Source organism: Herpailurus yagouaroundi, unplaced genomic scaffold, assembly GCF_014898765.1.
Source record: "Herpailurus yagouaroundi ecotype Mexico unplaced genomic scaffold, PumYag 28, whole genome shotgun sequence".
NCBI lineage: Eukaryota > Metazoa > Chordata > Mammalia > Carnivora > Felidae > Herpailurus > Herpailurus yagouaroundi.
Genome location: NW_024412376.1, coordinates 35447841 through 35475660, shown reverse-complemented (window position 1 = coordinate 35475660; position 27820 = coordinate 35447841). Strand labels below are relative to the sequence as shown.

Here is a 27820-nt window from a genome sequence, read left to right as displayed (position 1 = left end):
ACAAAATGCTACCTGTGTTAGGATTCATCTTGAAGAATTTTCCATCAGACAAAAGGAAATATGACAGCTGTCCATTCTTTCCCGAGTCTCTGTCAATTGCTGTAATTTTGCCTATTACCCCTTGGGGAACAGGGCTCTCCTCGACTTTCAAAAACAACACATCATGCAAGAAGGTAGGGGAATTGTCATTCTCATCCAGGACATGAACAATTACTGAAGTGCTCACATTTTGCGACAATCTGTCCTCCGGGATCCAGGCAAACACTCTAAAATTATATGTCTGTGTGGATTCATAGTCAAGCTGTCGCCGCAAATAAATCCAACCTGTGTGAGGGCGGATGCCAAACACAGCAGAGTCCGCGCTGGGTTCCAGCGAGTACAGGAGCTTCAAGCTTGCGCCCTGTGGCCCAAGTGGGTAGGCGTGTATTTGCAGTATTGGGGTCATCAGTGAGACAGACTCACTAACTTCCACTTGATAGACCAAGTTTGCAAAAGTCAAAGATGGGCTCTGTTCTTGCTCTTCGATCACAACTGTCAGCACTAATAGGGATGCCTGAGGAGGAACGCCCAGGTCCTGGGCCATGAGAGTTAGTGTGCACTTCTGGGGCGTCCCACTTCCCAGACTCTCATTGAGGTACACCACACCAAGCCCCGAGTCAATGGAAAAGATGCTTGGATTCTGGCTTGCAATGGTGTATCGGATGAATCCATTCTGCCCACTGTCTTTGTCTTGTGCACGGGCAAGGTACAAGGCTGTGCCAGGCAGTGTGGTCTGGGATATTTTCACCTCGTCAGAGGCTTTGGGAAATACTGGATGGTTGTCATTGACATCGATTACAGTTATGTTGACCTCTGTACTGCCGTACGCAGGGGAGCCGCCGAGCTGCGCCTGCACCGTGAGCACAACCACGGGCTGGGTTTCGTGATCCAGAGACTTCTGGGTTCGAATGACACCCAGCCACGGGTGAATAGAGAACTTTCTGTCCAGATCGCCAGAGGAGATTCTGTAAGAAACTGGCTCTGAGGAATCTGGGGGAAAAAAAGGAGGGGAGTGTGGGGGCAGAGAAAGAGAAAACAATCACCATATGCCAAAAGAATGCACCTACTGGAAATACTGAAAACTGAAAGCATTAATCTATACTACATTCACAGAAAACACTATGCAATGTGTTACCTCTTCCTCAGCTCCCCAACGTCTCCTGGAAAGTGGATACATGGTTAAGATGTATTAGTGGACAAAGGTAATGTCCCATGGACAAGGAGCAAGCCCCAGGTTTCACTCTCTGCCTTTCAGCAGTTTTGCATTAAGTAAAAGAGAAAGATGTTCAGAAAATAATTTGGATGCCTATTTTACATATTTGGGGAAGACAGGTTAAGTTTATGCTTGATGCTTCTCTATATCTACCTAGGAATGGCAAATGACCCCAAAAAACAGTAAGGGAAGGGAAAGAGGACAGAGAAGAAATGGACTGTAAGCAGGACAAGATCTTTAGATAGGCAATTCACTTCAGGAATCTACCCTGCAGAGAAACCTCTATAAGTCATACATGGACATTTGCATGAATATTGCAGGGACTAGCAAAAAATGATTGTAAATCATTCAAATTAATAGCAAAACATGTTTACATCTAAGTGAAAGGACTATGCAATCTTTTTTTAAATTAAAACAGAATGATGTCCAGTTACTTGGAAAACTGTCCTCCATCTATAAAGTGGGGAGGAAAGGATAACTGTAAAACAAAAAATGTAGTAGGACATATTTTCATAAAAAATTTTAAAAGTGTGTGTGTGTGTGTGTGCGCACGAGCGCACAGGTGTCTATTTGGAGGAGTGGGTTACAGATACATGCTTTCTGTTATAATCATTCTGTATTGTTTTAAACTTCTAAAAGTATTTATTACCTTTTTGATTAGGAAAAATTGTAGGATAGAAATAATGTTGAAAGAACAAAGAGCGAGTCACAGATTGTGTGGTCTCCATTCTTCTTGCATGGAGGGAGGAAAAGATTCATTCAAGATTGCACAGCCTAACAAAACACAAGAAATGATTCCAATAATGGATTTTAACAGGGCATAAGAAGTACTTACTCAAGGACCCTTTTGCTTTCACTGTTCCCACAGGACTGTCTTCAAGTACATCTTCATAAACTGAGAAAGTATACTTAGGCCTTTCAAATTCAGCAGGTGCCAGCATTGTCTGAAGAATGTGTATGGTGATGTCAGCATTAATGACAGATGTGAGCCCGCCACCGTCTCGAGCACAGACCATCAACAGAAGTGTAGTGGATTCCAAATGACTAAGAGTTGATGTTAAGTAAATAATTCCTGGGTAGGGGAAGGGAAGAATTGAAAAACAGGGAACATGAAATAAATACTGATGAGCCAATCTGCTAACTCTACTGTGATAGTTAATTTTATATCAACTTGACTGGGCCATGGAGTGCCCAAACATCTGGTCAAACATTATGCTGCATATTTCTGTGATGGCATTTTGGAGGAGATTAATGTTTAAATGGGTAGACTAATTCCAGCAGGTTGCCCTCCCTGATGTGGATGGGCCTTGTCCAACCAGTTGAAGGCCTAAATACAACAGAAAGGCTGACAATTCCCTGAGTAAGGGCGATTCCTCATGCCTGACTCCCTTTGAGCTGAGACTGTTTTGCTTTGTTTTGTTTTGTTTTGTTTTCCTGCCTTCAGAATTATACTGAAACCTCAGCTCTTTCTAAGTCTTGAGACAGCCAGTCGTCAGACTGGAACTACATCATCGGTTCTCCTGGGTCTCCAGTTTACCAACCCACTTGCAGATCTGGGGACTTATTTGCCTCCATAATTACATGAGCTAGTTCCTTGTAACAAGTATCTTTATATCTATCTATCTATCTATCTATCTATCTATCTATCTATCTCTCCTACTGGTTCTGTTTCTCTAGAGAACCCTAATAGCTCTATCTTCCAATACAAGAACTTGAGCATATTTGCAAAATGATGTCCAAATTCTGTCAGGTAAGCAATATTTTCCTAGAGCTTAAACATTAGACATCTTGGAAGTACATCAATTCACCAGTAAACAGAAATTGTGTCACCTTTGTTAGGACTTACAACCATATCACCAGCCCAGGATGATGGGATAGTCGAGTATGACCCCATAATCCAATGTAATCTCAGCTAATGCAGGACTGTAAAATGATCACAATCTGCCCAGGCTTCAGGATCCTAACTCTACAGAATGAAACTAAAATTTCACCTTCTGAAGTATTTGATATGTGACCTCAACTAGTGTAGGGAAGCTCTCTTGCTCAATTGGCTTTATTCTATCTTTGCTGGTGAGAAGATATAATGTTGGTAGCTATGGGTAAGAAAATTTAAATAAGTGCTAAAACCATAGGGACAAGAGTGGCAAGTTGGGCTTATGTAAATAGTGTGTGTGAGAGGAGAACCTGTGAATGGTTAAGTTGGGGAAGGATCCAGTAATGCTGAGAAAACCAATTATTTAATATTATTAACACGACCCTTTTGCATGCTAGTTTGAAAACATGAAAATGGATATAACCAGCTTCAGAAATAAACATGTTAGGTTTTTAAAAAATTTTTAATGTTTAATTATTTATTTTGAGAGAGAATGAGTGCAAGTGGGGGAGGGACAGAGAGAGAGGGAGAGAGAGAATCCCAAGCAAATTCCTCACCATCAGCATGGAGCCTGACATCGGGCTCAATCCCAAGAACCGTGAGAGCATGACAGGAGCCAAAACCAACAGTCAGCTAGCTATGCAACCAACTGAGCCACTCAGATGCCCGAACATGTCAGGTTGTTTTAGAGAAAGAAAAAAGCATGCAAACTTATTACATGAATTTACATACAGATACATGTAAGTGGACTTGGTGGAATCTATCACAATACAGTCAATCGGCTACAAGTGTAAGTTAAATGAAGGAATAGTGTGGTTTTTGCCAGTTTGTGAGAGGCTGGTGAAAGCATCTGAATTGTCAGCTTCCTAGGCATAAAAAAAAAAAAAAATGACACCCATTCATTCTTTTTCTTTTTAAAAAAATTCTTTTTAATGTTTATTTATTTTTGAGAGAGAGACAGAGTGTGAGTAGGGGAGGGGCAGAGAGAGAGGAAGACACAGAATCTGAAGCAGGCTTCAGCCTCTGAGCTGTCAGCACAGAGCCTGATGTGGGGCTTGAACTCACGAATCTTGAGATCATGACCTGAGCTGAAGTCGGACCCTTAACCGACTGAGCCACCCAGGTGCCCCGAGTTTCTTTCTTTTTTAAGTCAAAATCTGTCCTCTCACAACTCCAATTTCTTGTTTTTATTTGTACTAGAAGTTTAATATGTTTTGTGTCTCTTTAACAGAGCACATCATCAATAACCAAAGTCAAATATCTTTCCTGACAACTTCCCCATTTTCCATAACAGTTCCTGACCTAACATGATTTTAAGTCCTTTCACTCATGGCTGGTTCATTTCTCCTGAACATGCTCCAAGTTGATTGGTGAACACATAGTTGCAGATACAATATATTACAAAAAAGAGTATAAACACTCCTTATTATAATACTTATAAAATATTAATGTAACCAAGTATTCTTACACCAGCTATAGCAGCCATATTTTTTATTTTTTAATTTTTTTTCAACGTTTTTTATTTTTGGGACAGAGAGAGACAGAGCATGAACGGGGGAGGGGCAGAGAGAGAGGGAGACACAGAATCGGAAACAGGCTCCAGGCTCTGAGCCATCAGCCCAGAGCCTGACGCGGGGCTCGAACTCACGGACCGCGAGATCGTGACCTGGCTGAAGTCGGACGCTTAACCGACTGCGCCACCCAGGCGCCCCTATAGCAGCCATATTAAAATTAGGTTCATACTGACTCCACCAAAGCACTCAATACTTACCACATATATTTCTAAGTCAGATTCTTCCCATCTGTTATTGATGAGCTTTAAAAATTATTATGAAAATATATGGTTGGTTAAAAAGTAAAAGCTCAAATAATACAGAAGTGTCTGTCTACAGAAGAAAACGAAAAGTCTCTCTAAGCCCCCAATCATCCTTGCTCCCTGGGTATATATTCTTCCACAGTTGACTCAATTCCGATTACAGAGAAATTTTTGAAGGCCTCATTGTGCACTCTAGATGATTATGACAACTAAAGGATTAACATCTGCCTCAACTATACTTGGTCCTCCTGATTCCAGATGACTCCTTCTGAACCATTTTTCACACTTGTATTAGAACAGTCTTCCTAAAATCCAAGTCTAGACATGTCGGTGCCTCCCCAGGTTTTCAGGGTGAAGTTCAAGCGCCTTATCTAAATAAACCAAGTTGCTGGTAAATGAACCCTTTTCACCTCGGTAGCCCATCTCACCACTCTCTGTACAGTACTTTTGCCCTAAGCACAGTGAAATACCTATAATTTCCAGGATAGACCTTGCTCTTTTCCATTTAGATTACTGCATCCTCCTCCTAGAACAATCTCTTCATCTTTTCTGACTTCCAGTCACATTTTAAAGCACAGCTCAAGCCTTACCTGGTGCAGCTGACTTTCATATACCCTCCATTTTGCTTGAGATCTACCTTCTATGATCCTACAGTGGCCTGTGTACACATGCTTATCATAAATTTAATGCGTATTTTAATTAGCATTTTTAAATCTTTCTTATTCAGTCATGAGTTCATTAATTTACTTGATGATTTATAAATAAAATCAAAAGACATTTTGAAACAATGATTTAGTATCCCAATAATAAATGAAGAGTTCTGCAACAAAGGGGAAAAATACAAGTAAAACAAAAGTGAGGTCAGCAGTAGAGAAGGACAGTTTAATTTTATTTTTAATGTTTATTTTTGAGAGAGAGAGAGAGAGAGAGCGAGTGAGCACATGAGCAGAGGAAACAGAGACAGAGGGAGACACAGAGTCCAAAGCAGCCTTCAGGCTCTGAGCTATCAGCACAGTACCTGATGGTGGGCTCGTAACAGCTCAGAGCCCTATGTGGGCTTGAACTTCTGGACCTCGAGATCAGGACCAGAGCCGCAGTCGGACGCTTAACCGGCTGAGCCACCCAGGTGCCCCAGGACAGATAGTTTAAATAAGAAAGAAAGGCACATGAGTAAATATGATAATGTTCAAACTGAATAAAAATAAAAACAGAAATGTGAAAGGAAAACAACTGCCTCTTGTTTTTACTCTAATGTTTGTTACAAACTTTTTAAGTGATGAGACTCAGGGATAATAAATGATGTGGTTTTATTGTACACTGTTCAAAAGCACTTAGACATTATGTATCAATCTGTAAACCATTCATATTCAGTAACCTAGAAGCCTGCCCTCTGCTCACAGAAGTGCATAGAAAGAAATGGAGAGGATGTCTTTTGCAATATCACAAGTGACTTTACTATCCATCAAGAAGAGAATGAGGGGCGCCTGGGTGGCGCAGTCGGTTAAGCGTCCGACTTCAGCCAGGTCAAGATCTCGCGGTCCGTGAGTTCGAGCCCCGCGTCAGGCTCTGGGCTGATAGTTCAGAGCCTGGAGCCTGTTTCCGATTCTGTGTCTCCCTCTCTCTCTGCCCCTCCCACGTTCATGCTCTGTCTCTCTCTGTCCCCAAAAAAAAATAACGTTGAAAAAAAAAAAAAAGAAGAGAATGAATGGGGGTTCTGGGGAGGATGGCAGAGTAGGAGGACCCTAGGCTCACCTTGTCCCATGGATACAACTAGATAACGCTCACATCGGTGTAAATAACCCAGAAAATGACCTAAAGCCTGGGAGAACAAGCTCTACAACTAAATGGAGGGAGGGGGCCACATCGAAGAGGATAGGAAGGGCTGAGACAGGGTCTAGAAGTAACTGGACTCAGGGGCTGTCTTCAGGACAGGACAGTGCCTGTAAGGAGTAGGGAAAGAAAAGAGACCCCCACATGGGGGAACCCTCATGGGGAGGACAACCCCCATAACATTTGGCTTTGAAAACCAGAGGAGCCCAAGTTTGCATTCTTACAACTGAGACTTAAAACTTGGAATTTAAAAAAAATCAGCAGGCTCTGGGAGAGCTGGGAGGGTGAGAGAAAACTGAATCCTCACCCTTAAAGAGACAGCATAAGGAAAGAATGAATGGTTCAATACAATGTGTATATTAATACAATAGAATATTAGTGTAGCATCTAAAATATATATATACATGTTTTCATGTAGAAAGATTTTACGTGCTACATTTTATAGGAAAAAAAATTGTAAAAATCAATCTATAGTATCAATTCACTGCGTTAAAAAAATTCGTACTGCATAAATATTTTTAAAATATTCTCCACTGTGAAAAATCCATGAAGTACTGCTGAGAATGTTTAGATTACAGAATATGTAAAATATAATCATAAACACTAACACATACTTTATATGTACCGCACCCCCCCACACACACGCACAGAGAAAAATATGCATGCTGGAAAACATGGAAGGATCTGAACAACTATAAAGAGAGAATATCTTCTATGGGTTGAGACTATGGCACAGCTCATTACCTGCTTCTTACCTTCCTATAGTTTTTATTTTTTAATTTTTTTTATTATTTACTTTTGAGAGAAAGAGACAGAGTATGAGTAGAGGAGGGACAGAGAGAGAGAGAGAGGGAGACACAGAATCTAAAGCTGACTCAAGGCTCTGAGCTGTCAGCACAGAGCGCGACGTGGGGCTCGAACCCACAAACTGCGAGATCATGACCTGAGCCGAAGCCGGTCGCTCAACCAACTGAGCCACTCAGGTGCCCCTTACATTCCTATGGCTTTAATGAGCATATGTGCTATGGACTTGTGTCCCCTAAATATTCATATGTTGAAGTCCTAATCCCCAATATGACTGCATTTGGAGTAGTAATTAAGGTTAAATCAGGTCATAGGGGTGGAGCCTGATCTTATAGGACTGGAGAGAACTCACTCTCTCCCCAACATGTTAGAATAATGAGAGGAGGCAACTGTCTACAAGCCAGAAGACCTCTCAACAGGAATCAAGTCCACTTAGCATACCACTCCCAGGGTAATTTTCCTTAAATACCACCATGACATGCTACGGCTCAAAATCCTCGTGTCATTCCTTATTCCCTACACAAATCAAGTTTGAACTTCTCCGTCATGCTTTTAAAGTGCTTCGTAAGTGACCTCACTCAGTGTAGCTTTCTGTCATTCTGTAGCCCATCTCTCCAGACATGATGATCTCCTACTGCCATAAATATGTAACAAGTATGGTGATGAAAACAGCTCATGGGGTGCAATCAGAGAGCCACTTTTTTTCTCCTATTCAAATTTATTTCGTATGGCTCACTGTTCTTCCCCTGCATCTAAGTGAAAATTAAGGAGGCTCCTATAATTTCCACAGTCACTGTCAACCCGTTAAAATTCTTTCTTTTGTTCCACACAAATTGTAGTAAATTATTTGTTCTAGTTTTGTGAAAAATGCTGTTGGGGTCTTGATAGGAATTGCATCAAATCTATAGGTTGCTTTGGGTACTACAGACATTTGACAATATTAATTCTTCCAATCCATGAGCATGGAATACCTTTCCATTTGTTTGTGTCATCTTCAGTTTCCTTCATTAGTATCCAACCATTTTTAGAGTACAAGTCTTTTTACCTCCTTGGTTAAGTTTATTCCTAGGTATTTTATTCTTTGTTAGTTTAAGTCACAGAACCGTCACAATTTAATAATTTGAATATGAAGGTCCATTAATAATCAAAACTCAAAACTGGATTCAAATTTCAGGCGGGACACAGGCTGCAAGTCAGAAGTAATTTCCCCATCTAGCTCTTCTCCCTCATCTTGCTAACAGTGTGAGTTCCTGACCATCTAGGATGGAAGGGAGAGGAAAAGAGGGAAGGAGAGAGGAGCAGGGACATTCTGACTTGACAGGCACTATTGGGGTGGCACTCTTTGGCCGGGCAGCTGTTTAAAAGCCACTTTCTCTTATGGATGCTGTCATTGTTTTTTTGGAGAAAGCTTCAAACCTCCAATCTGAAGCTGCCTTAACCGAGGTGAGCACATCTCTCTTTAGACAGGTCACTTTACTGCTTGCTTCTTTGATGCCTACAAAGCTAGAAATGTTCAAAACTCCTCCTGCTGGCCCTTTCTGGGCAGCATCTGAAATGATTCTATACCCACGTTGTCGGCTCTCTCCCTCACAAATGACCCACATCCAGGAGAGATCATTAAGTACTCTTTGCCCCTATAAACTCCTAGAGTTTGTCTCCATTCGGAAACCTCTTCTTGTATTTTTTTAAATTTTTTAAAGTTTATTTTTGAGAGAGAGAGACAGAGAGCGTGCATGGGGGAGGTGCAGAGAGAGAGGGAGACACAGAATCCAAGGCAGGCTCCAGGCTCTGAGCAGTCAGCACAGAGCCTGATGAGGGGCTCGAACTCATGAACTGTGAGATCATGACCTGAGCCAAAGTTGGATGCTTAACTGACTGAGTCACCCAGGTGCCCTGGAAACCTCTTCTTTATTCCATTGTTAGACATTCCCTCTTTAGATTTCTGATGTGAGAGTCTGACTTCAGTCTGCTAGCACCAAACTGAAGGAACACATACTAAGTTCTCTAGTATGGTCTCTAAGTGGTCAGTAAGGTGTAGGCATCTCACCGGAGGAGAACTCACAAGTCAAGAGCAGCTCTCTGCAAACTATCAACTCTCTATTCACCTTTATTTATTACCTTTGACAATGTGAGAGAAGTTCAGAATAATAAAATTTGTTTCCAGAGATCTCCTTTATAAATCTTACATTAAGTCTAGTATCCTCACTCAATGGGGAATTTACTATATCTCTATCTCTATATATATCTCAGCCCAAACCTACATTTTATTTTTATTTTTTAAAATTTTTAATGTTTTATTTATTTTTGGCAGAGAGAGAGACAGAGCATGAGCGGGGGAGGGGCAGAGAGAGAGGGAGACACAGAATCCGAAGCAGGCTCCAGGCTCCGAGCTGTCAGCATAGAGCCCGACACGGGGCTCGAACTCACAGACCGTGAGATCATGACCTGAGCTGAAGTCAGACGCTCAACCGACTGAGCCACCCAGGTGCCCCCCAAACCTACATTTTAATTTCTGGTTGCAAATGTTTACTAATTCCCATCTTAATGTCTTCATGTATATTGTTTGCTTCTCCTGAATCACTATTCATTCTTCCCTCTTGCTTGACCAAATGTGAGCTGTCCTGTGAGATTCATCTCAAGTTCTATGGTCCTTAATCCCTTTCTTGAATACTCTAGATTTTCCAGAGCTTTCTTCTGAGGGCCTACACTCTTTACAGTCATTACTGTGGTCGATACATGGAGTTTGCCCTTAACATTTTGATTGCATGGAGGCTAATGCTAAATTACCATAAAGGGATGATGGGACTATAGGGCCTGTAAACTTGATTGTCCCTGAAGTGTGAAAGTGTTTTTTCAAAAATATGATAACCCAAAGGGTAGCTGATGAGTCCAGGAAAAGCAGAAAAAAGAGAGGCAAATAATAGGTACACATCCAGGTCCAGGCCACAGAAAGGAAGAGATACTATTAGCAAATAGACTTTCCTATTTTTTGTTTTTCAGACTTTTCATTTCACTCTCAATGAAAAGCAGAGGAAAGCACAGTGCTGTTAAGTCAGCAAGTTGTAATATTTTTGTTCTACTGGCAAGGGTAGCTTTATTATGGGAAAGATCCATCAGGTTATTTAAACCCTGGTACCCCTAAACATTAAGATTATTTCATGCTCTATTTTTTTAGTGTTTACTTATTTAAAAACAGTTTTAATGTTTATTCTTTTTTTTTTTTTTTGAGAGACAGAGAGAGAACGAGAAGGGGAGGGGCAGAGAGAGAGGGAGACACAGAATCCGAAGCAGGCTCCAGGCTCTGAGCTGTCAGCCCAGAGCCCGACGCGGGGCTCGAACTCACGAACCGCGAGATCACGACCTGAGCCAAAGTTGGAGGCTTAACCAACTGAGCCACCCAGGCGCCCCTCTCATTCTCTTCTTTAAAAATCAGTGCCCAGTTATAAACTTCTTAAGATACGATTTTGTTTTTTCCACTGTCTGTCCCGACAGAAAAGTCAGGCTGGACATGAAGCCTCCAGTGTTCAGTTCCTACGATATTATAGTTTCTACTACAGCCTGATAGTTGAATTGGCACTTGGCTTGATGCATCAGTAGAATGAGCTTGCTTCATGTAAGTCTGATGATAAGAGGAGGAGGAGGAGGAGAAGTGGTAGTTGATATAAGGAACAAGCACAGAGATGAAAAGAGTTATTGGAGCTGAGGCCACAGCGGAAAGCAGAGCAGATCATGAAAGCCCCTGTAGACCATAACAAAGATCTGGCCATCAGCCAAAGAGCCATGGAAAGTCACTAGAATATTTAAGGCAGGGGAGTAAAATGACCAAATATGTCTTTATATTTGAACAAAGTCTAGTTTATGTCTCTACGTATGAATTTTATTAGGCCTCTTTTGAGCAGTTACTATTTATTTTTACTTTCAAAGCCAATCTTGCGTAGTGAAGCAATTCGTATTAAAGACCAGGAAGAAGCTAGTGAGTTTCTTTGAACTAATGCTGACCACTTAGAAGAGGGAAGTATTAGGATCAAGTTTGTCCCTCGACATGCTGAATGTTTCAAAACATTCACTTTTTTTTAGCACTTGAATATAAAGAGGCTCAAGAAAACCCATTTACATGAATCCAACATTTTTTATTTTTTATTATTTTTTTATATTATTTATTTTTGAGAGAGAGAGTGCAATGTGTGCAGGGGAGGGGCGGGGGGGGGGGGGAAACATCTGAATCAGGCCCCTGCACTGACAGCAGCGAGCCCGATGTGGGGCTCAAACTCATAAACCCCAAGATCATGACCTAGCCAAAGTCAGATGCTTAACTGACTGAGCCACCTGGCACCCCTTGAATCCAACAATTTTAAATAAATGGAGGTGTCTATTAAAAGGGAGGGCCCAAAATTAATTATATACAGCTCTATAACATATATTACTTATAAATATGCATATATATGTAATAAATAACAAAATGGTCAATAAAATGAATGTCTCTTTTTGCCTATATTTTCAGCTTAGAATTTATGGCATTGTATTTTCATATTTTAAAGTACAGCAATTACTTAGCTCTCTTTTTTCATGACACTTGCAAATTATTATTAACCAGCAGTGCAGGAGACAAACTTTAAAAAAATAGACATTGAGGGGCATCTGGGTGGCTCAGTCTGTCGAGCGTCTGACTTCGGGTCAGGTCATGATCCCACAATTTGTGGGTTCGAGCCCTGCATTGAGCTTTGTGCTGACAGCTCAGAGCCTAGAGCCTGCTTCAGATTCTGTGTCTCCCTCTCTCTCTGCCCTCTCCGCTTGCACTCTATCTGTGTCTCTGTCTCTCAAAAATAAAGAATCTTTTAAAAAAATTTTAAAAAACCAGACATTGATTCATTTACTGGATATTAATGAGCACTGGTTATTTTATGCTTGAATTATCCAGTGCTTGGATTTGTACTTACCAATTATAATGTGCAATAATGTTTGTCTATGTTCTTTACCTTGTCACTTCTTATTGAAATAGAGGACAGTGTTGGGATGAAATATTTTAATTGATAGACTAATTAAAGAACTTAAAGACAAAGGTCCTCTCTTAATTAAAATCTAATATACATATAATTCTGCTAATGAAGCAATACTGACTGTCATTACCCAATCTCCTGAAAAAGATGAGATCCTCAACCAAGGTGGTCGTTCGTAGTTAGAAAATAAGCTGGGGGGTCATTGCTAACCTTGTAAGGTATGAGATAGCTAAAAACAAAAACAAGCACAAAATCATGACCATTACCAATCGTGGAGTCTGCAAGTGTAGTTTTCCCAAAAACAGAGACAAACCAAAAACTATGGGATGTCAATACCAATTTCTTATTGGTCATTAGTATTTATGATGTCTTCCCTATATTCACTTTGTGAGAATATAGACACTTATTCAGTGAATAGGTGACATTATACTATTTATTTCACACACACTGGGGTTACTAAGTTGTAGTGGCTGAAAGGCATGGAACGGACTGAAAATTTTGTCTCATATCAACAATATAAGGATTTTTAAGGAAAACGTACCCATTTTAGAAGATGTCACAGAATTCTATGTATTCAGTCGACAAGAGCAAATAAATCAAGAGGTAATTTGGCACTTCCAATAGACTTATACAAGAAGTCACAGCGAGAGATCATATTTCTATCTTATTGAGACAATGAAACTTATATTTATCTTAGCTTTGAGTTTAGTTTAAAAGGGGGAAAAAGGCATAATAATGGAAAGAGCCTTGAAATGTAAGTCTGAGAAGTAAATTCAAGTGTCAGGTTTGTGACTATGTCCCTCAGCAAGTCGCTAAGACTCTTAAGGTCTTTATTCTCTTAATTTGCAGATGGGCACAAAAGCCTCTGTTTTGTTTATGCCGTAAGTTGATGTAAGGCTCATATAGGCAATGTACGGAAAAGATATTAAAAGGTGTTATCATCTGAGACAGACCAAAACGGGAACCGACGATGGGTCCAAGAGAGGGTTTAAATCCAATTCTGCCATATACCAACTGTGTATCCCTAGGCAAGTCACTGAATCCCTTTCAGCCTCAATTTCTTCCTCTGCTAAATAAATAAGGGAGCTGAATCAGAAAGTCTCTTCCATCCCCAAGCAGTCTGTGATCTTATACTAGAAAAATTAATAGGAAAACTCTCCAATGTGCTTTTGTTTCCTACAAAAGAAACACACACTGATTTGGTGTTCGTGATTAATTTTAGTCTCTGTCTTGCAAATAAAAGGAAGTCATTTTTTTTTTTAGCATGGGTAGGTTCACATCCCTTATGAAATGAGATGTGGTTTTCATTTATTAGCTACACATCAGAATGTTCTAAATGTAGCAAAGTGGCAATCATGAAGAATTATGAGAATCATTACATGATATGAAATGTGAGCCTAACACTCACATTAGAAAAAGATTTGCCCTTGAAATAAAGAAAAACAGAGTCTGTGTTACATTACTTACAGTCTATATTAAAATCCACACACCCTGTACAAACAAAAGATTGCAACCAAACACAGAGACATGGCTGCCTTTGTGTGGCAGTTTCAGTCTCTCAGTTACCCTTTTAATTACTTGTTCTTCTGTAATGCTAAACTAGGATTTTGTATACACCACAACTAAACATAGAACAGACAATAGGCAGGGCAACATAAGCTTTTGTTGTAAGCTCTATGAGAACAAGAATTTTTATCTCTCTCACTCACCAATGTATCCCAAATACTTAAAACAGTGCCTGGCACATAATAGGTATTGAATAAATATGTCTTTTTTAAATTTTTTCTTTTTTGGAAATGTTTACTTATTTTGAGAGAAAGAGAAAATTCGGGCACATGCAAGTGGGGGAGGGGCAGAGAGAGAGAGAGAGAGAGAGAGAGAGAGAGAGAGAGAGAATCCCAAGCAGGTCTCACACTGTCACCACAGAGCCTGATACCAGGCTTGAACTCATGAACCGTGAGATGATGAGCTGAGCCAAAACCAAGAGCCGGAAGTTTAACCGAGGGAGCCACCCAGGCACCCCGTGAATAAATATGTCTTGGGAGGATGAACTTACTTCCATTTTCTGCCTTGAACAGATGAGCTACACTCTTTAGAACTTTAACTGACTTTTCTTTACATCATTGACTTGCTTCTATAAAAAGAGGTAAACCTGAAGAATTTAACTGAAGGTAACCCTAGTAAAGAGGCCGTTGGACTGCTGTAAACGACCAACACAAATGTTTTCAGTCTGACACCTTAAAATAACCTGAATTAGCAGTAACGTTTGCTTCAGTGTAAGGTTACTAAATAAACAGGACAAACACAAAAGCTAAACCACTACTCTTTTCATGCTACTAAAGAGAACACTTCAAACAATGTAGGAAAAAAAATCTACATACAATTCATTAAATGGGATTAAAGACATAAAAAGAGCTATTAATAAATATGGCTCTTGTGTTTCCTTCTTTTAAAACTCAAAACAGTGTGGTCTGACTCGTGCCCACATCAAAGGAACCCAGCTAACGGAGAGTAAGAGAAATGAAGGCTCAGCTCACTATCTCTCTCCTGGTGCCGAAGCACGTTTTACAAAAATGTGCTTTGAACCAACAACAAACTTAGAAAACCAGAAACAGAACAGGAAGATAAACCCACAAGAGAAAACAGCCATGACATCACCACATCCCCTTCCAGTTTTCTCCAAAACATTTTTCTTACCAGATGAACACAGAAAGTCAAAGAGCTCTATTTTTAAAGCATGAGTCTTGGTTGTGGTACAAACAGATCAATGGAAAACCTCTTGTCTTCAGAAAAACATGAGCCTATAGCACAAAGCGTGGAAGCTTATAAAATAGCATGTCTGATAGAGGAAGCATCAACCATGAGCAAATGAATGGATGTCTAAGAGAGATTTTTAGAGTGATTCAGGAAGAGGTGACAATGTAGAAATTAGCTCATCAATTTTCCAACTCTTTCTCATACAATATAAAACTATACAGCTGGCCATCTATATAAGTATGTAACGCTATATATAACTACATATAAATACAAATATATTTAGTATAGTTAGCATATACATCTAGAAAAGTGCTAGCTAGCGCAGAGAGATTGGAAAGAATTTGGATTGGAGGCCACAGCATTACCTACCACACTGTGATGGGGAACGAGGATTTTAAGCAAAGTTTTGCCCTGTGTTATCTAATGACGCTCCCTTGAAGTTTCTTAAGAATATGTAATCAGGATTTATTCATTCCTTCCATTTATTCATTCATTCTACAAATATATATTGATAGAAGCAATCCCTTGACCCTGTATTTAAACTGGCGGCTTCTGTAAAGACAGACCTAATGGCAAAAGCAAGAAAGTCCAACTTTTTATAGGTTACAACCAAAAAACAGATGCAGGAGAGGAAAACCATATTCCAACACAGATCCTTGTTCCACTTTTTAAGGATACTGACAATTAAATTAGCTTTTATGGCACGGCCTAGAAGCCTAACTATTATGTACAGTATAGAAAATGTATTCAGAGTTGCGGTCAGCCAACAGATGAACTTGAATTCGGCTGTTCAAATTAAAGACTGCCTGTTCACTAAGCAACTTTTCCCCTTAGCTAGTTGTGATGCTGTTTAATTCTCTTCTAAAGGTTAAAGTAAAGCATTACCAGGCCTCATGAATTTCTCATGAATTGTGATTAAGTGCAACCCAATTCTAAGCACTGTTAGAAAAACATCTTCAACCTAAATGAACCGGCATCAAAACTGCCAACAATAATAACCCAAGGCTACTTCCATTACGAATTTGGTCTTTGCTTTATAAAAAAAAAAAATACCATGATACTTCCCTAGATAATGACCCACGTAAAGCGTTCTCCTTGATTAACAATGGCATTTGTCTTATAGCCTGTGCCAGGAATGGAAGCCTGTGGCTTACTAAAGCCAGTGCAGCAATAAGAGATCTCTTCTAAAAACAGAACACAGTCCAGCTCATTCTTCAAGACCTTCCAGGGGAAACTAGACGAGGAGTATGTTGATGTCTTTTAAAAACAATCTACTAAATGTTTTTAGATCCTGTGCCCTGATTACTGGCTGACCTATATATTTTTGGCAATGCTAGTGTCCTAGAGGGCCTGACAATTTGACAAGCAGTTCAGATGAATTTTGAAAAAGCCAAGATAAGCAATTTCCCAAAGGAAAAAAAAAAAAGGTATTTTCTTCTGATCTTTGAAATGTTAAAGGATCCATGTCAGTGTATTATTTTGAGCAAGGAAAGTTCTACCTTATTAAGGCTGCCATTGTAGGGGCGCCTGGGTGGCTCAGTCGGTTAAGCATCCAACTTCGGCTCAGGTCACAATCTCACAGTTTGTGAGTTCGAGCCCCGCGTCAGGCTCTGTGCTCTCAGTTCAGAGCCTGGTGGTTGCTTCAGATTCTGTGTCTCCCTCTCTCTCTGCCCCTCCCTCATTCACGCTCTCTCTCTGTCTCTCAAGAAATGAATAAATGTTAAAAAAAATGCATTAAAAAAAAAAAGAGACTGCCATTGTAAAAAACAACTAATCCCTCAGCCAGTCACACACACCGGATGCAAGTGCACCTTCCAAACAAGAATTAATGACTCTCCCCTTACCAGGCCTGGGTGAGAAGCCAAGCTCACTTGGTAGATGATTTCCTGTGTAAATTACTGTTTGTTGCTAATGAATCTGGTTGTTGCAAAGGGGATTGTGAAGCTCCAATAAAGACCATCTACAGAAAATGCCTATTGTAGCACCTGACATTACCATCATCACAATAGAAACATATTCTACTCATGCTCCGGTCAGGTACTTTAAGAAGAAATATAAACTCGGGGCGCCTGGGTGGCTCAGTCAGTTAAGTGTCCAACTCTTTGATTTCGGCTCAGGTCATGATCTCACAATTCGTGAGATTGAGCCCCGCGTCAGGCTCTGCCCTGACAGTGCAGAGCCTGCTTGGGATTCTCTCTTTCCTTCTCTCTCTACTTCCCTCTGCTGCTTGCTCGCTCTCTCTCAAAATAAATAAATGAACATTAAAGAAAGAAGAAGAGAAATGTAATCTCAAAGAGATATCTGCACTTCCATGAGCACTGAAGTACTGTTCACAACAGGCAAGTTGTGGAAACAACCTAAATGTCTATCCATAGATGGATGGATAAAGAAAACGTGGTATTTGCAATATGGAATATTATTCAGTCTTGAAACAGAAGGAAATCCTGCAATATGCAAAAACATGGATGAGCCCGGAAGACATTATGTTGAGTGAATGAAGCCAGTAACAGAAGCACAAATACTGCATTATTCCACTTACACGAGGTCTCTAAAATAGTCAGAGTCATAAAATCAAAGAGTGGAATGGTGGTTGCAAGAGGTTAGCAAGGAAGGAGAAATGGGAAATTGCTACTCCATGGGCATAAAGTTTCAGTGAAGCAAGATGAGTAAGTTCTAGAGATTTGCTATATGCTGTGCCTAGAGTCAACAACAATAATGCATTGTATACTTAAAAGTCTGTTAAGAGGGCAGAACCCATGTTAACTGTTCTTACTACAATAAGGTAAGATTAAATTTAAAAAATATAAAAGAAGGAAAAATGTAAAAGAAAAAATGGGGGTTTTTTGTTTGTTTTTTGGGGGGTTTTTTGCTGCATCATTTCAGGACCAGAGTATCTCTACTATCTGAAAAGTATTACAATGTAATACAGTGTACTTGAAATTTCCTATTTTCTTGTAATCAAATATTTCAAACATTACTTTACCAATAAACCAGTAAGAAGGGAATGATAACCTCCTGTATTTTGATTATTTCTAGAAGATTCAGTTTACCCACTGAACTTGTCTGGCAGGTGCAGTTACCATATTAGAGAACTAAATGGAGCTTTAGGTACCATTTTAACAACATGGAAGCTAAGACCCAAAGATACTAGGGAATGCCAGACCTAGTAGAAGAAAGGGATCTACTTTGGATGTCCATGCAATGCTCTTTGTACTAATATTATCTATTAATACACTGAAATGATGGAAATCATCCACAGATGGCAAGATCATGTGAACAGAGTAAATGAACATTTGCGAAATAAATACTATTGGCCAGCTGTTTCTCATAATTGGCTGCCTTTAATACTCAGAAAACCTTGCCACATAGGGATTAAGAGCACTACTTTTAAAATTTATTTTCTAACGTTTATTTTATTTTTGAGAGAAGCAGAGCGTGAATGGGGGAGGGGCAGAGAGAGGAGACGCAGGATCAGAAGCAGGCTCCAGGCTCTCAGCTGTCAGCACAGAGCCCAACATGGGGCTTGAACTCATGAACTGTGAGATCACGACCTGAGCCGAAGTCAGCGCTTACCTGACTGAGCCACCCATGTACCCCAAGAGCACTTCTTTTAAAGTAAAGAGACTGAGGCCAAGAAAGATCATAAGACCAGTAGGAAACAAGGCTTGACTCCCACCCAGGTCTCATCTAACCACGAAGTCTCAGATCTTTACAATATACCTTACTGCCTTCTGGAAGGTGAAATGAGCCCTGCAGCATCCCTGCTAATAAAAAAGCACTTTTGCCAATTTTCTGGCTGTTACGCAGAAGCTACTGATTTCAGAGGAAAACCGTTCCAAGATCACATACCCGTAGTGGAGTCAATGGTGAAAAGGGACGACAGGTCTCCGGGAATGAGTTCATAAGTCACTGTTCCATATATCCCAGAATCTCTGTCAGTGGCAAGAACATTGATGATCTCGGTGCCTGGCTGGGTCTGGCCGCTAATGCTCATCACGTAGGTTGATGGGTTAAAGACAGGTGCGTTATCATTCACATCCTCTATTTCCACACGAACAAAAGCTTGGGCGCTTAGTCCACCCTGTTGGATAAATGAGAAGTGATTACAAATGGATTTCTCCTGAACACTGAGATGCAGAATAATTGACAAAGATCCTAGAAAAGAATTTTAAAACAAAGAAGTTCATTCATATTACTTTTAACCTTGAGATATGAGTTCACGTGTAAGAGCATGGTATCAGTACTTTAGCACTGACTCTTAAAGATGAATGAGAGTACCACGTAAAACTCTTAGGAGGCAATAATTTCAGACTACAGTTCAAAGATATTCAAGGCAAGTTTTCTTGATGTCCAAAGAGGGAAAAAACAAAACAAAACACTTTTACCCCTAGGATAAATCTTAACTGCTAAAGAGGAGGGGTAAGGAAATATTGGAGGAAGACGTAATTTTAGAAAAGATCGTCAGCGGAAGTCTCACTTAGAAGGTACCATGTGAGTAAAGACTGACCTATATGAGGGAGCTTGACTTCAGTAATCTGAAGGAAAGAGCAAGGGCAAAGGTCCTGAGGCAGGAGTACAATGTACATCCCAGGCCTGTTCAGGGAACAGCAAGGAAGCCAGCAGGGTGATGTCAGCATGGCAAGGGGCAGGGCATGGAGGCCTCTGTGGGCCGCTGAAAGGAGGATTTATTGGAGGGTTTTGAGCAGAGGAGTAGTTTGAATTGACTTAGATTTTAACTGTCACTCTAGGTGTAGCATTCAGAATAAACTGAAGGGCAGCGAGGGTGGAAGGAAGGAGACCAGTTAGGAGGTGATTAGGATCAAGTCTGGAGTGGATGGTGGCAGTGAAGGTACTTATCCCAAATATCTGGGGTCAGATTTGCTTTGGAATTCTGGATTTTTCATGTTTTAGAAAGGTGATAGAGTGCATAGCATAGTAGAGGAATAGATCCCATCCCTTTTATTTTGCGTTGCCTCCAAGTAAAACTCAGGAAAAGGGGAGAGAATACAATAGAAGAAAACAATCCTTTGCAATTTTTACTTTTCTAAAGCAAAACATGTGTTCCTACTTTAAAGCACCATTTTCCATTTCTGTCTGGTACATTTTGATACTTTCATCTTTGACAAAAATCCTTAGTAAGTCACAAAGCCTGGACTTTCTCACTCACTTTTCCTTCTCTCTCTCTCTCCCCCTCTCCCTCCCCCTCTCCCTTCCCCTCTCTCCCACCCCCTCCCTCTCCCACTGTTCAGGGATACACTGAGCAAAGAAGAAAGAGGATTCTGACAAAAAAAGAAGATTTGGCACAGGAGACAAAGAGGCCAGTGGAAGAAGCACCGGCCTAGGGTGAGGGAGGGCAGAAAGAGAGTACTGTTTGGGGTGAGGTTAACAACAAACCTGGAAATGGCTCTCATGCTCTGAGGTCCCAAGTGCCCTAGACATTGGCGACTAAAAAACAATTGGGAAGTACACCTTCAAAGATAGAGTGGTTTTCCATGTTCTAAGTGGAATAAAGTGCCCGGGCCATGCCAGTTACCAACTAGAATAGAAATGAGGGCTGGCTAAGGTTACGACCCAGTGAAAACAAGGGAAGTGCCCTTGACCCGTATTACTGGACAGACAGGGCTGTGTCTGCAGCAGCCCCAGATGAACTGTGGGTCCACAGTGGAGGGTGACTGATCGTGAACAGACAGTCCTGCATGGCACCTGACAGAGACCCTGCTGTTTCTCCAACTTGGCCTCCTTCTCCATTCTGTTTAACTTTGACCTTTCCCTTCCCCTTCCTTTTATATTTCTCCTGGGATTCTGGAAGTCACCTCAGTGTGAGTGCAGGATAAGAAAGCGCGTGAGAGAAGGTGATGAGAGAGTGGGGAAGATAGGCGAAATGACAATCTCTCCACCTTGGGATCCTTGCAAAGATGTTAATTCCTAGGCTGTCCATGACGATCCTAAATCAGGCAATGCTACCAAAAACAAGTAAAATGATAGACAAACCAACTGAAAAACTTATTCTCATAGAACAATGAACCTTTCTACAGGAAAATTATTATAGATCTCAGGTTTCCTGTTTTAGGAATTCAATTTTTATCTACTGAATTCATCAGTGGGGGTGCTTTTCTCTTACAATAACCAGGGTGAATGTATGTTCAGTGCGCTCTGTATATATTTTCTCCTTCAATTGTTCTAATCTCCCTTTTTAAAGATTTTGATGGTTTCTCTCATTTTTATAGATAAGCAAACCAAAGCACTGAGAAACTAAGTGACTTGCCCAAGGTAAATGAGACTGTGAATTGCAGATCTGGAACGGGACTAGAGATTCATTTATCCCCCAAACCCCTGGTGACTTCTTTTAAATTAGACTTTTTAAAGAATTGTGGTATAAATTCTACCTTTTAAAACACTATGCTAAGGGCAATGCCAACCACAGACTTAGTCTTAGCAGAAAAAAGACAGAGTCCCTGTTTATAATCTATGCGACAAACACTGTATAACAGGGTTTATGCCACAGTGGAACAATCTGGAGCCAAATGATCTCAGTCTAATGTCTGCCCTGCCTGCAACTGGGACCACAGATGAGAGAAAATCAGATAGTCCCTGAGTCTGGGCTGCATCTTCTGTAAAGCAGGAGTGATACAATATGTATGAGAGCATTTATAATGGTTAATCACATCATTATAAGATTTTACAGCCTCCTTTTCCTAAATACTTGGGGCCAGATAGATTAGTGTTGGAATGTTTCAAGTTTTAGGAAGGTGATGTGGTACACATATACCTAGTCAGGTCTGGGGTGGCCCTACATAACCAAACGCTTAATATTCTGCAGCAAAATGTATGGAAAGACACATTTAGAGGGATTTAAACATGAATTTAAACATGAACGGCCTCAGGTCCGTTCAAGTCAGGTTTCTCACTAAATGAGATTTAAAAACTTTCTGTTTTGAGGGGATGTTGAATTAGGTCAATTCTAATGCTCATGCAGGGCTTCTGTTTCAATAAACTATGATGGTACTGTGTTTCCTCTCTTATTGTTTCTTTTACATTTGGAATCTTATAAAATCGTGTCGTATAATTCTCTCTTCATTCAAAATTATCTATCGTTAATCTCTCTGTTATCTTTAGTTTATACCAAAATACATATGCCATTACTTTTTTTTTTTTTAATTTTTTTTTCAACGTTTTTTATTTATTTTTGGGACAGAGAGAGACAGAGCATGAACGGGGGAGGGGCAGAGAGAGAGGGAGACACAGAATCAGAAACAGGCTCCAGGCTCTGAGCCATCAGCCCAGAGCCCGACGCGGGGCTCAAACTCACGGACCGCGAGATCGTGACCTGGCTGAAGTCGGACGCTTAACCGACTGCGCCACCCAGGCGCCCCCATATGCCATTACTTTTGACTGCTAACGTGATATTGGTATACATATTGCTGATATAATATTGGTATAAAATAAGGACAATAAAAACAAAACAAAACAAACTTTCTATCTGAGAGCTTTGGGGCTTCAGAACTACAGCAAAAGGATTGTGGATCTTCATGATTCAGAGGTAGGCATATGCTAAATGGAGAGAAAGCTCTGTGCTGAAGGGATCCTGGAGATGGGTCCCCATAAACAAACAAGATTTTCAGTCTCCCGCTGGTATGCAGTTACAGAGTCTGGAGGAGCCTGGAAAGCAGATTAGATTTCTCCACACATCTTCCTTCACTTCCCTCCTAGTGTTTACCTCCCAATTCTCTGTAACAAAACTTCAGTCCACCTGGTTAAGACTATCCTGATGATGCAGCCTCTGAGATATGCTGAGTCACAACCACCCAGACTCCTGGCCCTCAGAAATTGTGTGAGAGAGTACATTTTTGTTATCCGCAGCTGCTACGTTTGGGAATAGGTAATACAACCCATAAATTCCATCCATGAATATTTCTTAACCTTGTCTTATTCTTCCCCTATCCACGAGTCGTGGGGTTTTTTTGGACATAATTTTAATCACTTGGTTTTTTTAAATTACAGTAAGAGAAAACAGTGTGTTGCTATGATTTTAAAAATTAAGTGATCAAAATTAAAAAATAAGAATGGGGGCGGGAGGGAGTGGCCAACGGTCTGCAAAGCAACATGCCTAAGTTTTATTGTGACTACTGCGACACATACCTCACCCATGACTCTCCATCTGTGAGAAAGACACACTGCAGTGGTAGGAAACACAAAGAGAATGTGAAAGACTACTATCAGAAATGGATGGAAGAGCAAGCCCAGAGCCTGATCGACAAAACAACTGCTGCATTTCAGCAAGGAAAGATTCCTCCTACTCCATTCTCTGCTCCTCCTCCTGCAGGGGCTATGATTCCACCTCCCCCTAGTCTCCCGGGTCCTCCTCGCCCTGGTATGATGCCAGCACCCTATATGGGGGGCCCTCCCATGATGCCAATGATGGGCCCTCCTCCTCCTGGGATCATGCCAGTGGGACCTGCTCCTGGAATGAGGCCGCCTATGGGAGGCCACATGCGAATGATGCCTGGGCCCCCAATGATGAGACCTCCCGCCCGTCCCATGATGGTACCCACTCGGCCAGGAATGACTCGACCAGACAGATAAGGTGAGACAGGAACCTCTTTATATCCGTTTTATATTACTTGTTCTTCATGTGACTCTGGGTGTTTTCTAACAGCATGACAAGGAAGACTTGCTCCCCCTTCCTATCAAACAGAGAATAGTTTTTACAAGGGAGTAGTGGGACAAAAAAAAAAAAAAAGCAATTTCCATTTGCATCGTGAAATGTGAAAATAAAATTGTCAACTGTTTTCGTTAAAAAAAATAAGAATGGGGATCACCTCAGAAAGGAGGGGAGCTGGGGGACAGTTTAAACAGGTGATGGGGATTGAGGAGTGCACCTGTCGTGATGAGCACCGGATATTGTATGGAAGTGTTGAATCACTATACTATACACCTGAGACTAATATTACACTGTATGTGAGCTAACTGGAATTTAAATCAAAACTAAAAAAATTATAGTAAGAGACTTTTAACCAACCTACCTGAATTCCAATCCCCTCAAGGCATGTTGTGAAAGCTGGGAGTAGTTTGGGAAAGTGCGAAGCTTGAAAGCATACAATATTGGAGGAATAGGAAAAAATAGGAAAAAAGGCAAAGAATGTAAACGACAGTAGTCAGGAAGGGAAAGACCTCTCCTTCAAGTGTTATTTGGAGAAAAGGCAGAGTCTGGTGTAGACAGCTGGATTTTCACCTGGACAGTATTATGGAGTGAGGGAACTAAAGGGATTTTGCAACTGAATGACTTAATGGTGGGTCAATAAACTAGAGATCCTAACCTGGAAGAACTGTCAGCTAGAATGGAGAGGCTACAGGAAGCGAGACGGAAAGATAAGAGTGCTTATCAGAATACAGCATGCTTGAGATCAAGATTTCAGAAGCTGTGCAACTATAGGGGATGATCCTTGGAAGTGAGAAAGTCAAGGAAGTGAGATGCTCAGGGTGTTGGATGGTTCAATAGATGCAGTGGTAGAGAGGAAGACTGTAAGGTGTAATGGTCCTAAATGACACGGAGGTTTAGAATATGATAGCAACAAGAAAGTAGTCCAAGGAATGGCCTGGCAAGATAAATTTCAAAAGTGAATTGGTTTTTGATAGAGAAAGGAATAGAAATGATTCAGATGTTGCATGGGGCAATCAATTAGGCATGCACCCACCTCAACACCTCCCACTCGGTTCGTGATTAGCGGAATATGGGCTTCTCTGTGGAAAGCTTGACAGGAATCAGTAACCCCAGGAGCAGGCTGTTTTAACCAAGGCGAGAACTTAAAGGAGCAGTCAGAGACCAGAACAAGTTTCTAAGGGAGTCTGCTAAATGAAGAACCATGAGTTCCTGAGGGCATGGAAGAAGAGTTTGGGAGGACAGAGCGGGTGAGGCGGTAATTGATTCAAATTAAAGGATGGGCACATCTGGGCAGCTCAGTTGGTCCAACTCTTGATCTCAGCTCAGATCATGATCTCATGGTTTGTGAGTTCAAGCCCCATATCATGCTCTGCGTTGACAGTGCGGAGCCTGCTTGGGATTCTGTCTCTCCTTCTCTCTGCCCCTTCCCTGCTTGCTCTTCATCTGTCTCTCTCTCTCAAAATAAATAAATAAACTTAAAAAAAAAATTAAAGGATGAACAGAGAAGAATGGGGATGAGAATATGGATAACAGTGGATGGCTAGGAAGCTTAAACTTCTAGAGATAAGAATGAGGTAGAGTGGTATCTCAGACATTTAGGGATTAATCCTGGTAGTGTATTTGAAAAAATGGTAGGCAATCAGTTTGAGATATAGTTCAGACAATCTAGCTAGAAAACATAAGCAACAGGGCAGCAGTTTATTCCTGAAACTGGAGTGAGGGGAGTGGTAATCAATGAAATATAAGATAGGAAAAAAGCAACTGAAAATTGGAAGTTGTGAATAATACAATCTATTGAAATTAAAATGAGTGTGCCCTACCTTTCAGTTACGTAGGATGAGTGAGCTCTGGAGGTCTAGTGCGCAGCCTGTTGATTTTAGCTAATATTACTGTACTGTGTACTTGAAATTTGCTGAGGGTAGATCTTTTTTTTTTTTATTTATATATGAAATTTATTGTCAAATTGGTTTCCATACAACACCCAGTGCTCATCCCAAAAGGTGCCCTCCTGCTGAGGGTAGATCTTAAACACTCTTATCACTATGTGAGCTGATGGATATGTTAATTAGCTTGATTGTGGTCATCACTTCATAATGTATACGCATGTCAAAACATGACAGTGGTGTCATGGGTGGCTCAGTTGGTTAAGCAGCATCTGACTCTTGGTTTCAGCTCAGGTCATGATCTCACAGTTCCTGAGATCCAGCCCCGAGTTGGGCTCTACACTGACAGTGCAGAGCCTGCTTGGGATTCTCTCTCTCCCTCTCCCTCTCGGCCCCTCTCCTGCTCACATGCATGCACTCAATCTCTCTCCCTCTCTCTCTATCTCTCTCTCAAAATAAAGAAACACTTAAAAAATAAAACAAAAAACACATGACACTGTATACAATTTTTATTTATCGATTATACTTCAATAAAGCCAGGGGAAAGATGAACGTGAGCTTTTTACTCAGCAAGGTTTCTTCTAGAGATCTTTTGGCTGTACACACAACTGTGTAGTACTTTAATAGCCAAGTTTTCTCATGAATATATATAACGCTGAAGGGCTAACTCAATTTATCTTCTATATTGCTAGTTGGACACAACTCTCCCCTAAGCCTGGAGTGATGAGGTAGAGTTGAAATAGCTTTATCTCAGACACATATTTCAGCTACCAAATTCAGATGTCACAAAAATGGAGACAGAATGTTAATACATACATACCAAAAAGAGAGATTCATTTGGTGAAAGTGAATGGGAACAGGAAACAAGGAATTGGAGATAAGCATGGAATAATTAAATTAGAGCACTTTATTGGGAAAAGCCACTTGCTTTCCAATGTAATCCAGTTATTTGTTTTCATTATGCAATTTATAGCATTCTCATGGCTTCTAGGAGATAAATAGCAACAGCAGTAGCAGCCAAAATAGATTATTTCAGAAGTAATACCAGTGGAGTAGGAGAAGTGATTGAGTTAAAAAAAAAATTGACAGTCATCACAAGGATGAATAGAGCAGCAGCAAGGAAGCCCAGAACATCTAGGTATTTTCTAAGAAAAACAAAATTTGTATTGACTGACAACAGTCTTTTAGTGACCACCAGCAAATGGGTTCCTAGCGATTTCCTTCCAAAGAGCTTTCAGGATGTATATTAGAGAGAGAAAGTATCAGAGTAAAACCAGGGATTATCAGGGTAATTATGTACAGTTAAAGGTCTTCTGTCAAGTGCAGTTCATGGTTTTAAGTTCATTCATGCTGGCCTAAAATCCAACATCTTGAACCTAAAATGTCTTGTCTGAGTTCATTTATTCTTCAAATCCAAGGTAGACTGCTATCTGCATGGTTACCAGCCTTTTTGATTAGGGACATATGCTGCTAGTGGATACTGCACAGAATGGTTATGACAGAGGCAGGCTCACCCTATAGAAATGCACAGTTCATCAGAGAGGAAATTTATAAAGATTATGCAGACAACAGAATAAATACTGCACATTGGATAATACATATATACACACATGTACACACACAGCCACATAAGCACGTACGTTGCTTCCTCTTGTATATTCTGACGCAAACGGAGGAGCATTGGAGGCAATTTTAAGTCCAAAACAAAGTGAAAAATAGGAAACTGTTAAATGCTTATGGTTGGGGAGGGGGGCAGGGGGAGAGATTTTCTAGTTTGTCTTTAAAAATGCATCACTAGGGGCGCCTGGGTGGCTCAGTCGGTTAAGCATCTAACTTCGGCTCAGGTCATGATCTCATGATTTGTGAGTTCGAGCCCCACGTTGGGCTCTGTGCTGACAGCTCAGAGCCTGGAGCCTGCTTCAGATTCTGTGTCTCCCTTTCTCTCC

General features: G+C 40.7%; 2 protein-coding genes across 2 annotated transcripts in view; one reads left to right on the top strand and one right to left on the bottom strand.

Moving 5' to 3' along the window:
• DCHS2 (dachsous cadherin-related 2) overlaps positions 1–27820 on the bottom strand; it is a 244291-nt gene that overhangs the window by 87865 nt on the left and 128606 nt on the right. Inside the window, exons 3-5 of the mRNA XM_040471942.1 lie at positions 19179–19410; positions 2088–2324; positions 13–1029 (exon numbers count right to left, since the gene is read on the bottom strand). Coding sequence (XP_040327876.1) covers positions 13–1029; positions 2088–2324; positions 19179–19410 — 1486 coding nt within the window. The remainder of the gene's footprint in view (positions 1–12; positions 1030–2087; positions 2325–19178; positions 19411–27820) is intronic.
• On the top strand, positions 23402–23929 carry LOC121028331 (U1 small nuclear ribonucleoprotein C-like). The gene has a single exon (XM_040471954.1). The coding sequence runs from the start codon at positions 23433–23435 to the stop codon at positions 23910–23912; it is 480 nt and encodes a 159-aa protein (XP_040327888.1). The 5' UTR covers positions 23402–23432; the 3' UTR covers positions 23913–23929.